We start from the raw sequence: 13530 nt of genomic DNA on the forward strand, positions 1-13530 counted from the left end.
GTGAAGAGATTAAACTGTCTTTATTTGCTTATGATATGATCAGTTACATCTAAAACCAACAGGATCAATAGACAAACTATCAGAACCAGGTGGTAAGCAAAGCTGTCAAGCACAAAGTCAGCCTGCAAGGACAATAGTGCTGCTTCTCCACACCAGCAAGACCTACGTGGAGAACACAGTCAAAAGAAAGCACCAGTCATAGAAGCAACTATACAGAACCCAGGACTTCACCAGAGAAAGTGCAAGACCCTTCTGGAGTAAAAAGGACACAAAAAGAGAAAAGAGAAAATCTGAATAAATCGAGAGTTATCCCATGCTCTTGGATGGATGACTTCATATACTACTGAGGTCAATTTTTCTTCTCAAATCTGTAAATTCAATGTAATCCTCATTTACAAAATTCAGCTGGATTTGTAAAAGGAAATTTATAACCTTATTCTAAAATTGGCATTAAGAATAAAGATTTACAAATAGATAAGTCAATCTTAAAAAAGAGAGAGAACAAGGAGGCAAAGGGGCAGGCTTGCCTGTAATGGGCTGAGTCCCTCCGAAACCTGTACGTTAAGTCCTAACCCCAGCACCACACAATGTGACCTTACTTGGGAAACGGGCCATTGCAGACATAATTAGTAAAGATGAGGTCTTACTGGAGTAAGGTGGGCCCCTAATCCAACATGGCTGGTTTCCTTACAAAAAGGGGAATCTGGACACAGCCAGGCACATGGGAAGAAGGCTGTGTGAAAGTGAAGGCGGAGATGGCAGCAAAAACTTCTGCAGGTGGGTTCTCCACAGACTGTCAGCAACCACCAGAAGTGAGGAGAGGACAGGACAGATTCTTCTACACAGACTCAGAAGAAACCAACCCTGTCAACACCTTAATCTTAGGTTTCTGACCTCCAGGACTGTGAGGCTAAATTTCTGTTAAGCCACTCAGTTTGTGGTACTTTGTTATAGCAGCCCCAGCAAACTAACACAGCTAACCAGGCATTAAAACATACTACAAAGATACAGTAATTAAAACAGATAAATAGACCATAAAACAGAATACAGACCTCAGAGATAGTAGTTCTATTCTATATAGGAACTTGATATATGATAAAGGTGGTACCACATATCAATGAAAAAAGAGTGGATTAGCTTTTAAGAGGTTTCCTATAAGGAGAAAAATAAAATTGGATTCCTACATAAGGCCATATACAAAGGTTAACTCTAGATACACTAAAAACCTAAATGTGAAAGATTTACAGAACTACTGTGGAATATCTTTGACACCTGGGCTTGAGAAAAGGCTTCTTAAACAAAACCCTCAAACTACAAACCAGAATGTGAAAAGTCAGTACATCTAACTACATCAAAAATAAGGACTTAAGGTGGGGGAATACAGCATAGGAATATAGTCAATAATATTATAATAAGTATGTATGGTGCCAAGTGGGTACTTGAAATACTGGGGGAACACTCTGTAAAATATGATTGCTTAACCACTATGCTGTACACCTGAAACTAATACAAAATAATATTGAATATAAACTAAAATTGAAAAAAAAAATTCAAAAAATAAATTCAGGACTTAAGGATACTAGATGACAGATTGGGAGGAGATATTTACAATATGTAAACCAGTAAGAGACTAATATTTAGGCCATACATGGAATTACTGCTAATCAACACAGAAAATATGGGGGGGGGGGGGAAGAAAAGGAACAGGCAAGTCACAAAGAGGAAACATGAGTGACTAACAAACAAACTCAGACTGAGAAATGAATGTGAAAAAACTGTACACTCACAATACGGGCATCATAGGACACAGCTGGAGGGAGCCTGTGTTAGTGTAGCCCTTCTGGAAAGCACCATGGCTGGGTTTATACAAACCAAGGACACAAAGGAAGTGTCTGATCAGTAGGACACTCCAGCTTAGGTCTACCAGAGAGCTTCCCCCAGGTCCCCGGGAGGAGATGTATACACTAGCTGCCAGGGAGTTGCTTATGTCAGTGGTGTAGGAGGAAAACCATTTGTCCATCGCTGGAGTGGCAAGAAGATGCAGTGGCTACACATGTGAGGATACTCAACTGCATTTAGAAGCCCAAACCAGATATACACATAGATGAATACAGTGCTGGCTGGGGGGGGAGGGAAGTAAGGAACAGCATGAGATCCACAGCATTGTACCACTTATGTGAATTAAAATTCATCTACTCGACAACTAAATTATTGAACCACCCTTGAGAAACCTCTGAAGACTAGCTGAACAGAACTCCTATAACTAATGATAAAAAGAAGCCATGTGAAGCCCAGTAGGAGGAGAGAAGACCAGAATGCACTAGTCCCATACCCACGTGTGGTGGTCAAGAATTGAGAGGGCTATCTCGCAGCTGCAGAGGTCCCACCTGAGGGAGCGAGGGGTCCCAGTCCCACACCAGGCACCCCAGCCCAGACCACCAGTGCTGGGAAGAGGAGCTCCCACAACATCTGCCTGTGAGTATCAGCGAGGATTCTGTCTGGGTAAGACAGAGGGCAGTTGGAATCTCAGGTGTTCCTCTTCAATTGGCCCTCACAGAGAATCACTCACAGATACTCACTGTATACTCCAGGGAAGGTACATGAGCTCAAAAAGTGCCAGGTACATATGAGGAGGAACTGAATTGTCTGGCTTCAGGGTGAGGAATGGAGGGACAGCTCTGGTAGGGACAGAAGTGTAGCCTGCATGCCGAGGAGGTTGCCAAATCTGAGTCTCCATCAAACTAGATAACATCATTCACCCCACCTAAGTGACTTCCTGAAATCACACCCCACCCAACTAGCGCACCAGCCAGAACCAATTTCAATGGCTATTCCTCACAAGTGGCCAGCTTGGTCCCATGCTGTGAACCTCCTTAAAATTTCTGAAAGGTCCACAAACCCCAAACAAGCAGTGGATGGCCTTGCCATGCCCTGTACCTCTTGCTAAGTGGCCCTGGGCACTAGTAGCAGCTGACCTTGGTTTGGAGCACAACCAACATTAAGTGCCTCAGAGCCTAGCACAAACAACTACCAATTCCAGATGACTTTGTAGTTCCTATCAGCTAACCTGACCTGGGGTCCAGCAGCAGCTGACCTGGGTCTGCACAGAAGACTTTCCCAAGAGGCCCCAGAACCAACACACCATGGCTGGATTCAGACCACACCAGAGCACCACACAATAAGCTCCACAAACAACACACCCAAAGAATAGACTCAGCAGGCACCAGAGCACCGAATCCCACTCTGGGGAGTCAGCTCCCACACCAGAGCTTCTTCACTGTAGTCACAGCCAGCTCTCAAAGTCAGCTGGCCTGAAGGTCAATCCTACCCACTGACATGCCAACAGCAATCAAAACAACTACAACCCTGGCCAGGTGGCTCAGTTGGTTGGAGCATCATCCTGTACACCAAGGTTGTGGGTTCAATTCCTAGGTTACAGGTTTGATCCCCTGTTGGGGTGCATACAAGAGGCAATTGATTGATGTTTCTCTCTCACATCGATGTTTCTCTGTCTTTCTCTCTCTCTAAAATAAAAAACCAACCCATATCCTCAGGTGAGGATAAAAAAATCCCACAACTCAACTACAACAGGAGGACACATACAACCCACACAAGGGACACACTTGGATCACTCAGCTCAGGTGACCAAGGAGACTGCATCACTGGGCCCCACAGGACACCTACTACATAAGGCCACTCTACCAAGATTGGGAGACATAACATATCTACCTAATACACAGGAACAAATACAGGGAGGCAGCCAAAATAAGGACACAAAAACAGGTCCCAAATGGAAGAACAGGACAGAAGTCCAGAAAAAGAATAAAATAGAGGCAAGCAATCTGCCAGATAAAATGTTCAAAACACTGGTTAAAAAATGCTCAATGAACTTAAGGGTAGAATAGCTTAACTCAGTGAGAACTTACACAAAGAAATAAAAGCCATAAAAAAGAACCAGTCATAAATGAAGAATACAATACCTGAAATGAAGAAGCCATAAGATGAAATCAACAGCAGATCAGATGAAGCAGAGGATCACATCAGTGATTCGGAAGACAAGGTAATAGAAAATATCCAGTAAGAACAGGAAAAAAACCTTAAAATAATGGAGATAGTTTAAGGGACATCTGGCATAACATTAGGTGTACCAACATTGGCATCATATGGGTACTGGAAGGAGAAGAGAGAGAGCAAAGGATTGTAAACCTATTTGAAGCTTTCCCTAACCTGGTGAAGAAATTAGACATACAAATCCAGGAGGCACAGAGTCTGAAACAAGATGAACCCAAAAAGGCTGACACCAAAACATATCATAATTAAAATAACAAAGGTTAAAGACAAAGAGAGAATCTTAAAAGCAGCAGCAAAAAGCAGTTAATTATGTACAAGGGGGATCCTCTAAGACTGTCAGTTGATTTCACAACAAACTTTTCAGCCAGGAGAGATTGGCACGAAACACACAAAGTAATGAAAAGCAAGGATCTACAACCAAGATTACTCTACCCAGCAAGGCTATTATTTAGAATCAAAGAAAAGATAAAGAGCTTCTCAGACAAAAAAAAAAGCTAAAGGAGTTCACCACCACCAAACAAGTATTATATGAAATATTAAAGATGCATTAACAATGAGATCAAGGAAGAAATCAAGATACTTTGAGCCAAATAACAATGAGAACACAACAACCTAAAACGTATGGGACAAAGCGAAAGAAATCCTAAAAGGGAAATTCATAGCATTACAGGTCTACCTCAAGAAACAAGAATAATCTCAAATAAACAAACTAACCATACAACTAAAGGAACTAGAAAAAGAACAACAAACAAAGCCCAAAATGAACAAAAGAAAGAATCAGAGCAGAAATAAATGAAAGAGTCTAAAAATACAATACAAAAGATCAATTAAACCAAGAGCTAGTTCTTTGAAAAGTTAGACAAGATTGACAAACATTTAACCAGACCCATCAAGAATAAATGAGAAAGGACCCAAATAAATAAAACCAGAAATGAAAGAGGAGCAGTAACAACTGACACTACAGAAATACAAAGGATTGTAAGAGAATACTATGAACAACTATATGCCTGGAAGATATGAATAAATTCCTAGAAACATACAATTTTCCAAAACTGAATCAGGAAAAATCAGAAAATCTGAATAGACTGATTACAACTAATGAAATTGAAAGCAGTAATCAAAATACTCCCAACAAACAAAAGTCCTAGACCTAATGGCTTTACAGAAGAATTTTATCAAACATTCAAAGAAGAGCTAACACCTATCCTTCTCAAACTATTCTAAAAAATTCAAGAGGAGGAAAGACTCCCAAACTCATTTTCTGAGGCCAGCATTATACTAATTACAAAACCTGATAAAGATACTACCAGGAAAGAAAATTATAGGCCAATATCCCTAATGAACATAGGCTGAAATCTTCAACAAACTATTAAAAAACTAGATCCAGCAATACATTAAAAATATCATACACCATGATCAAGTGGGATAATATTCCTGGGATGCAAGGTTGGTTCAGTATTACCAAATAAAAAAATGTGGTACATGACATTAAAAAAAGATAAAAATCACACGATCATATCAATAGGTACAGAAAAAGCATTTGATAAAATCCAGCACCCATTTATGATAAAAAGTCTCAGCAAAGTAAGAATAGAGGGAACATACCTCAACATAATAAAGGCCATATATGACAAACCCACAGCCAACATCATACTCAACAGGCAAAAACTAAAAGCGTTTCCCTTAAGTTCAAGAACAAGACAGGGATGTCCATTTTCACCACTCTTATTCAACATAGTACTGGACTGGAAGTCCCAGCCACAGTGATCAGACAGGAAGAAGAAATAAAAACATCCAAAAAAATTGGAAAGGAAGAAGTAAAACTGTCATTATTTGCAAATGACATGATACTATATAGAGAGAACCCTAAAGATTCCACCAACAAACTACTAGAACTGATAAATGAATTTAGCAAAGTAGCAGGATACAAAATAAATATCCGGAAATCAGTAGTATTCCTATACACCAATAATGAACTATCAGAGAGGAAAACTAAGAAAACAATCCTATTTATAATTGCATAAAAAAGAAAATAACTAGGAATAAATTTAACCAAGGATGTAAAAAACCTATACTTGGAAAATTATGACACTGAAGAAAGAAACTGAAGAAGATATAAATCAGTAGAAGCATTGGAAGCACTGGAAGAATTAACATCACTAAAATGTCCATATGACCCAAAGCAATCTACAGATTCAACTCAATTCCTATCAGATACCAATAGCGGATTTCACAGAAGTAGAACAATTATTCCATAAATTCATATGGAACCACAAAAGACTCTCTACCTGATATCAAATTATACTACAAGGCCATGGTAATCAAAACAGCATGGTACTAGCATAAAAACAGACATAAAGATCAGAATAGGGAGCCCAGAAATAAACCCACGCCTTTATGGTCAATTAATATTTGACAAAGGAGGCAAGAACATACAATGGGGTAAATATAGTCTATTCAATTAAATGGAGTTGGGAAAATTGGACATATAAGTGCAAAAAAATAAAACTAGACAACCTTCTTACACCATACACAAGAATAAACTCAAAATGGAGTAAATACTTAAATGTAAGTCATGAAACCATAAAAATCCTAAAAGAAAACATAGGCAGTAAAATCTCAGAATTTTCTTGTAGCAATATTTTTGCTAATATATATAGCAGCAGAAATCCAGGCTGTGATGTGGACACAAAGCCAGCTCCCACCTGAACTTTGTGGAACATTTGCAAATTGATCGCTTTCACTTCTTCCAGCTGCTGGCGGAGGGCGACAAGGGTGTCCTGTTTCTCGTGGGTGTCCTTTTCTAACAACTTCATTGCAATTTCCATTTCGGTTTTCATCCCAATTTGTAACTCCAGTTCCTTTTCTAGTTCCTTAAAAGGATAGTAACCAGGACAGTGTTACTAAAGTAGCATACAGAAATAAACTTAACCGAGGCTTTCCCGGGCAATATGTGAAAGGTAAACGGAAAGTCAGAATAGGTTAGGGAGATTTATAAAAAGTGTGTCTAGAGCGTAACTAGATCACATTTGTGCCCTTTCCTTATTTTACAATGAAAGCTGGCTCTGCGTCAAGTCGAGGGCAAGCCGTGGGTGGCGGTACGAGCCCAGGGCTCTTACGACCATGTTCTTCAAACCCCAAGATCAGAACATACTGTCTGAAAGAACGTGTCTTGTATTTTGGCACTAAAGCGACCTGATGCTGCAATGTTAGAACTTCCGGAATGAGTTGCTGGTTCATGGCAACAAAGGTGAAACCACTTTGAAATGGTTCTGTCCTGGCTAACTCAGGACACGTGTTCTCTGCATCCACACAAAGAGGCAAAGAAATGAAGCGGGTGCAGGGGCTGTGTTCAATAAAAACACCAGACCCCGACCAGCTAGCTCAGCAGGTGAGAGCGTCGTCCCCATAAGCCAAGGTTGTGGGTCCAGTCCCTGGTCAGGGCACACACAAGAATCAACCAACCATTGCATAAATAATTGGAAAAACAAACTGATGTCTCTCTCTCTCTCTCTCTCTCTCTCTCTCTCTCCCGCTCGAAAATCAATCAACAAAAAACCCACAAAAACAAATAAAAAACACCGGCCACTGACTCACAGATGGGGTGGAAATAAACAGACCAGAGGCTCTGGCTGAGGGAAATGTGTTTTCAAAGAGACCATGCATCTGATTTCACAGCAATCCCTGGAAAAGGTTTACAAAATTGGAAAAATGTGACAATGCAGAGCCGAGCGGTAAACGTAACCTGCTGTTTTTTTGAAGGGCCGATTCTGGGCTGTCTGTGGGGTGAGCAGGAGCATGCAGCGGTGCTGGGGGGCTCACCTCGGGGCCGCTGGGGAGCCCGCTCTGAAGCCCCCGCTTGCACTCACCAGGTGGACCTTCTTCTCCTCCTTCAGCTGCTTCCACACGTCGCTGTACATCTCGTCCAGGCCCTGCCGAGTCTGCTTGTAAGTCTCCAGCTCAACTCTTGTGTCCTGTTTTGTTATCTGTATCCAACAAGATCACAGAGAGGAGGTTTTATAGGAAGCAAGCCAACTACAAAGTATTTAAAAACATACCAGAATTTTAAAAAATGTAGCATAATTTCTATTTCTTAAGTGTATACAGATAGGTTGAAATGTTAAAGCTATTTTGAAATATCTTTGAACTCGAGGATGAGAACAAGCCAATAGATATTTTTAAAAGGAAATTTTAGGTTCAGAAAACAACTTCACTTTTCTTTAAAACACAACAGTCGTCCAGTGGGAAAGGCCTCATTGGATCCACCACCCAGTATTCACTGAGCGTGGTTTTAGCACTGGATGCATTCTGAGATGAATCAGACATGACCTCTACCTTCACACCATCAAGTCTATAAAACAGCCACAGACTCTATAAGGGAGGGAGGAGCAGAGCTGTGGGGACACGGGAGGGGGGCCCCGGCCCACCGAGGGGCACTAGGGACGGCATCCCAGAGGACCCAGCTCAGGAGCGGAGGCTGAAGAGTGAACAGGAACCTCCGTGTGCAAAGGCCCAGGCGCGGGGCGCAGGGTGCCTGGGAAACCCCAAGTGCTCCAACTGGCTTGAAAGCGACAAAAGAGGCACAGCAGCAGGAGGCACTTTCTGAAGACTGGGTCGTAATTAAACTAAGAGCCTGAGATTTGTGATGGACACATCCGAGTGAGAAACATGCCAACCAACTGTGAGGTCGAGTTCTCACCTCCACATGCTTCTCACTTCTTTCACGAATTAATTCATTTTGTTCTCTTAACTGTTGCTGTTCTTCTTGAAGTGAAAAAATCCGGTCTGTTGCAGCTGAAAGCTGATTAAGAAAAATTTTTATATTTCTTAACATCAAAATGAATCTTACTGTTCAAATTAAAATCTAACATTTGGCATCTTCACAATTGACAATTTATTTTCACATATTTGATATTTTATTTATTTATTTTTGTTAATCCCTATGTGATGATATTTCTTCCATTGATTTTTAGAGAGAGTGGAAGGGAGGGAGGGGGCAGAGGGAGAAAGAGAGAAAAACATCATGCGAGAGAGACACATTGATGGGTTGCCTCCTGCATGCACCCCGACTGGGGCCAAGAATGGAACCTGCAACCCAGGTATGTGCCCTTGCCCAGGAATCGAACCTCTGACCCTTCGGTGCGAGGGCTGACACTCTAACCACTGAGCAACACTGGTCATGGCTGACATTTTATTTTTTATTTCCTTGTTTTGAATAGGTAATATATTCATATGGTACAAAATTCCAAAGATATAAAAATATATATAATAAAATCTCTCCCGCCCCTGCTTCTAGCCATCTCTGCCCTCCCCAAATTTTCTCCTTTTAAAAAAGTGACAGCATAACGTGGGCAAAGACTTATGATTCAAGACATTAAAAACAGCCTGGCTGTCTAATATTAGAGAAATGGTTTAATAAATTACTATGGAAGCATGAAGTAGAAATATGTAATATTGAAATGTTTACAAAAGCTGTTAATAATTTGAGAACATACTTATAAAATCAATATGGAAATAAAATAGGTTATGTGGTATTTTCTCACCCCTTAGTTAAAAAAGATCTTCTGCCCAGCTGGTATGCCTCAGTGCTGAGCGTCGAACCATGAAGGAAGAGGTCACTGGTTCGATTCCTGGTCAGAACACATGCCCGGGTTGCGGACTCGATCCCCAGGAAGGGGTGTGCAGGAGGCAGCCAATTGATGATTCTCTCTCATCAATATTTCTCTCTCTCTATCCCTCTCCCTTCCTCTCTCTCTAAAATCAATAAAATCGTATTTAAAAAATAAAAAATAATCTACTATGTTAAAAATATTTCAGAAATATATATTCCACATGATAAAAACAGCTGTCCCTTAGACAAGGGATTATGGGTTTTTTTCTGATTCTTTGATCTTTCCAGTCTTTCTAGGCAATGAGCAAAAGGATATTTTATCACAAGAGGGAAATTACAGCATTCTGGGGTAGGAATCACAACCACACCATTAAAGATGTGTCTGCGGAAGCCACCTTCCTCTCCTTGAACGACGTATCTTAGTTTAGAGAGGCATTCGGGGACCTGCTGAGGGTATCCGGAGAGGCAAGGCACAGGAGTAAATACACCAGCCAAGCCCTCCTTATCCAACTTCTGAACACGGCCTGGAGAGAGACGGGGAGGCTGGGGAGGAAGCAAGACATCTGCCCTTGGTACTCGGCTGTGCTCTCTGCATCAGTCGCCAGCGGGGGCCTTGAAGCCCTGGGCTCTTCACCTTCTCAGTCAAGAGCGTCTAAGTTCACTCAGACTCGGAATCCAGAACTGGGGTTTCTAAACACAACAGCTCTGCCCGAGAAGAAACGCGAAGGCTTGAAAGGAGGTGCAAGCTGCTACAAGGGAAGGCACAGGCAAAAACCAGGAGCTAATTCCTATTCCACTCTCTGAAGATATAGAGAACACGCGGTGAAAAGAGATATACTTTTTTCTAAAGAACATTTTCTAATACAATTGTTAGTCTTTGAAGAAAAAATAACCCAGTCGCTTAGTTTCAAAAGCGAAATGAGACCTTTCTTCAAAGCAGGCCACCTTGTCTGGGAGAGCAAAGAGTGAACCTGCCTGTTCTAATATCCACCAACATCCTGAGTGCCCTCCGCATGCCAACTGTTGTGCTAGGCATTTAGGTGACATTGATCCAGTGTAATCTTCATGGTTCTCACCCAATTTGGAGGTGAGAACTCAAACACCTGCCACCTAAGCTGGGGCCCAGCCACCCAAGGTGAGGGTGAGTCCTCCGGGTGGGGGGCCAGGCCCCTCCTGGGACGCCTATCTGTGAATGCTGCCCTGGACTGTCGTCCTCACACACTGAGCTCCTCTCCTGAAAGCTTTTCAGGCTGGCCCCTGGGGAGGGCGCAGTCACTTTCCAGAGAGCCTTGACCTGGGTCCTCCACGTAAGGGCGAGCTCTGCGACTCGCTGTGACTGTAACTTGCCTCCACCGTGTGCATGTGTGTGTGGGGGGGTCCATGCTCTGGCTCCCCCTTACAGCCCTCTTCCTCCTCAATGAGACTTGGTGGGGACATCGGAGCAGCAAGGGACTGCTCCCTGTGGAAAGCCTCAGAAAGGCTGAGAGACCCCCCTCCTGCTAACAGGAGACAAGATGTGTTCACCAAGGAGACTGCCGGGCAGTTGGTAGCAAGCTGTCCTCCTCGGCCTCGGCCCTCCTTCTTCCTGTCCTCTCATTCTCTCTCTTCCTAGTGAGAAAGCAGAGAAAGACCACACTGTGGGGAGACTGGTTGCATGCTTCTGAGGCCGAAACACAGGAGTGGGTGGGGTACTGTGGATCTCGGAATAGAGTCTGTGCGTCTGGGCAGCAGGGAGATGCACTATGCCATAGGAAAGGTGGGGAGAGCGAGAGAAGAGCACGCTCACATAGGAGCTGGGCTTTTCCAGTGACGATTACTGTGAGGTGATGAAACAGAAGTTCCCTAGAACTGGCTCAGGATCAGCTGCACTGGCTCACGGGAGGGCAGAACACAGACATTCTGAGGATGCGAAATCTGAGAATGCCTGTCTCACATGCAGCTCAACCCAAGGCCAGCAATTCAGTCCTACCAGCAAGCAGCTCTGGTCAGGTACACCAACTACACCATTTCTCTTAACCTCGGGCCATCCTATTTTAAGAATTTCGATAAATTACAAACCTCTTCTTGAAGCTTTGAATTGGTCTTTTCCAAGGCATCTATCTTGGTTTGGAGATCCCCAACTGTGCAACTGTAGAAAATACAATATTAAGTAAATTTGAACTTACAAAGGCTGACTGCCTTCCCAACCTGCAACAGTGAGAATAGTGATTCCTAGATCTCCTGTAGGAAATGGAGAGTCAGAGGGTCTCCAATGAACTCAGATGACAATTCTAGATACATACGTTTATTGAAAAGTTTCAATGTTTTTTCCCCAACACAATAAATGGGGACCAAAATGTGTCGGCAGTCATATACCTTAAGTAATATTCATAACAAGATGCTGGTACTTTTGAGTAGTGGGATCAAAGGTGATTTATAAATCTTTTGATACTTTGTCCCATTTTCCAAATATTCTTTAAGTAATGTGTACTACTTTTCTACTGAAAAATATGTAAAATGCTAAAGACTTAATAAACAATACAAATGATAACCACAGAAAGAATAGTAGTTCCTTTCTCTTTGGCCAATGTGCCAGGTCCTGTGTGTTCTAAGCACTTTAAATGCATGCAATCCTCCCCACAGTCTGTGAGGTGAATTTTACGAACCTGTTTTACAGACAAGAAAACCATAACTTTATATTGAAAAACTCACTCAAGTTCCTACCCTGATGAAGGGGCACCATGACCGGACACAGGCAGTCTGTCCCAAACTGGTGCCTTGTGCCTGCGAGGTGGACACAGGTGCACTCCTGGCAAGGCCAGAGAGCTGAGGCTCAACAACAGGGAAGCTTCAGAGACCCGGCTGGGCTGGGCTGAGCACAGCAGACCTGTCCTTCCAGCCCTGAGTCCCCTCGGTAAAAGGGTTTGATTCATCCCCACCCCAGAAAGAAGCAGGTGGAAGAAAAAGAAAAATATGAGGACACAAAATGAAAAAGGGAACAAAACAGACAATATGAAGGGAACTAAAGGTTTAAGAGTCTACAACTCAATTCTGTACCAACTACATAGCTTAGGAAATAATAAAATTTATATTTTCTTAGAAAACATAAATTACCAAAAAAGACAGATCTTCCAGAGAAGTAAACCTAGATGAACTAACAACTAAGGAAAAACTGATATGCTGGCAAAGTACTGCCTCCAGCAGGCTGTGACTTCACACATTCGGGGAGCAAGCAACGCTCATGAACCAGAGGTGCCCGCGCTCCCAGGCACAGAAACAAGGCGAGCATCCCGCTCATTCTGTGAAGCCACATAACCCCGCCAACAAGCTAGGGAGAGAACCGCAGGACAGTGAGGTCGAGCTCCCTGTTAAGAGAGCAGTTAAATGGTTAAAACTAGGATCGAGCAGGAATGGCTCAGTATGAACAAATCCATTAATAAAACAGATCATACCAACAGAGTAAGGGAGAAAAGTCACCATTACCTTACTGGATGCTAATAGGCCTTTGATAAAATTCAACACCCACTCCTTATAAAAACTCTCAGGAAACTAGGAATTGATCAAGAATCTCCTTCAAAAGAATAGCCAACATCACACTTAAGGAGAGCTCAGAGCAGCACTCCTCGAGATCCTTCGCCTGTCTCAGCAGCTGCTCATGGCACTGCGCACCCTCTGCAGGGGGACCACAGAGAACGCCCCCCAGACACAGGAGTCGGAGAACCTCCACCACTCCCGTCAGCACCTCCAGCGACTGGTGTTTCATGAGCTACAGCAGCAGTGGCTTTCCAGTTAACGTGAAAACTCAACATATAGATGCTGGCTATGGCTACTGAATGCTCGCAAAGGTCTAGCCCAGCGGTTTTCAACCC

At 42.7% G+C, this 13530-nt stretch overlaps 1 protein-coding gene across 2 annotated transcripts in view; it reads right to left on the bottom strand.

Annotated features, from left to right (window-relative positions):
- The window catches only part of RUFY1 (RUN and FYVE domain containing 1), a 58645-nt gene that overhangs the window by 21673 nt on the left and 23442 nt on the right, over positions 1-13530 (bottom strand). For both annotated transcript variants that reach the window (XM_081137116.1, XM_081137115.1), the window contains exons 8-11: positions 11741-11810; positions 8771-8872; positions 7941-8057; positions 6777-6944 (exon numbers count right to left, since the gene is read on the bottom strand). In XM_081137116.1, coding sequence (XP_080993242.1) covers positions 6777-6944; positions 7941-8057; positions 8771-8872; positions 11741-11810 — 457 coding nt within the window. The remainder of the gene's footprint in view (positions 1-6776; positions 6945-7940; positions 8058-8770; positions 8873-11740; positions 11811-13530) is intronic.

Source organism: Miniopterus schreibersii, assembly GCF_964146895.1.
Source record: "Miniopterus schreibersii genome assembly, chromosome: 4".
NCBI classification, from domain to species: Eukaryota; Metazoa; Chordata; class Mammalia; order Chiroptera; family Miniopteridae; genus Miniopterus; species Miniopterus schreibersii.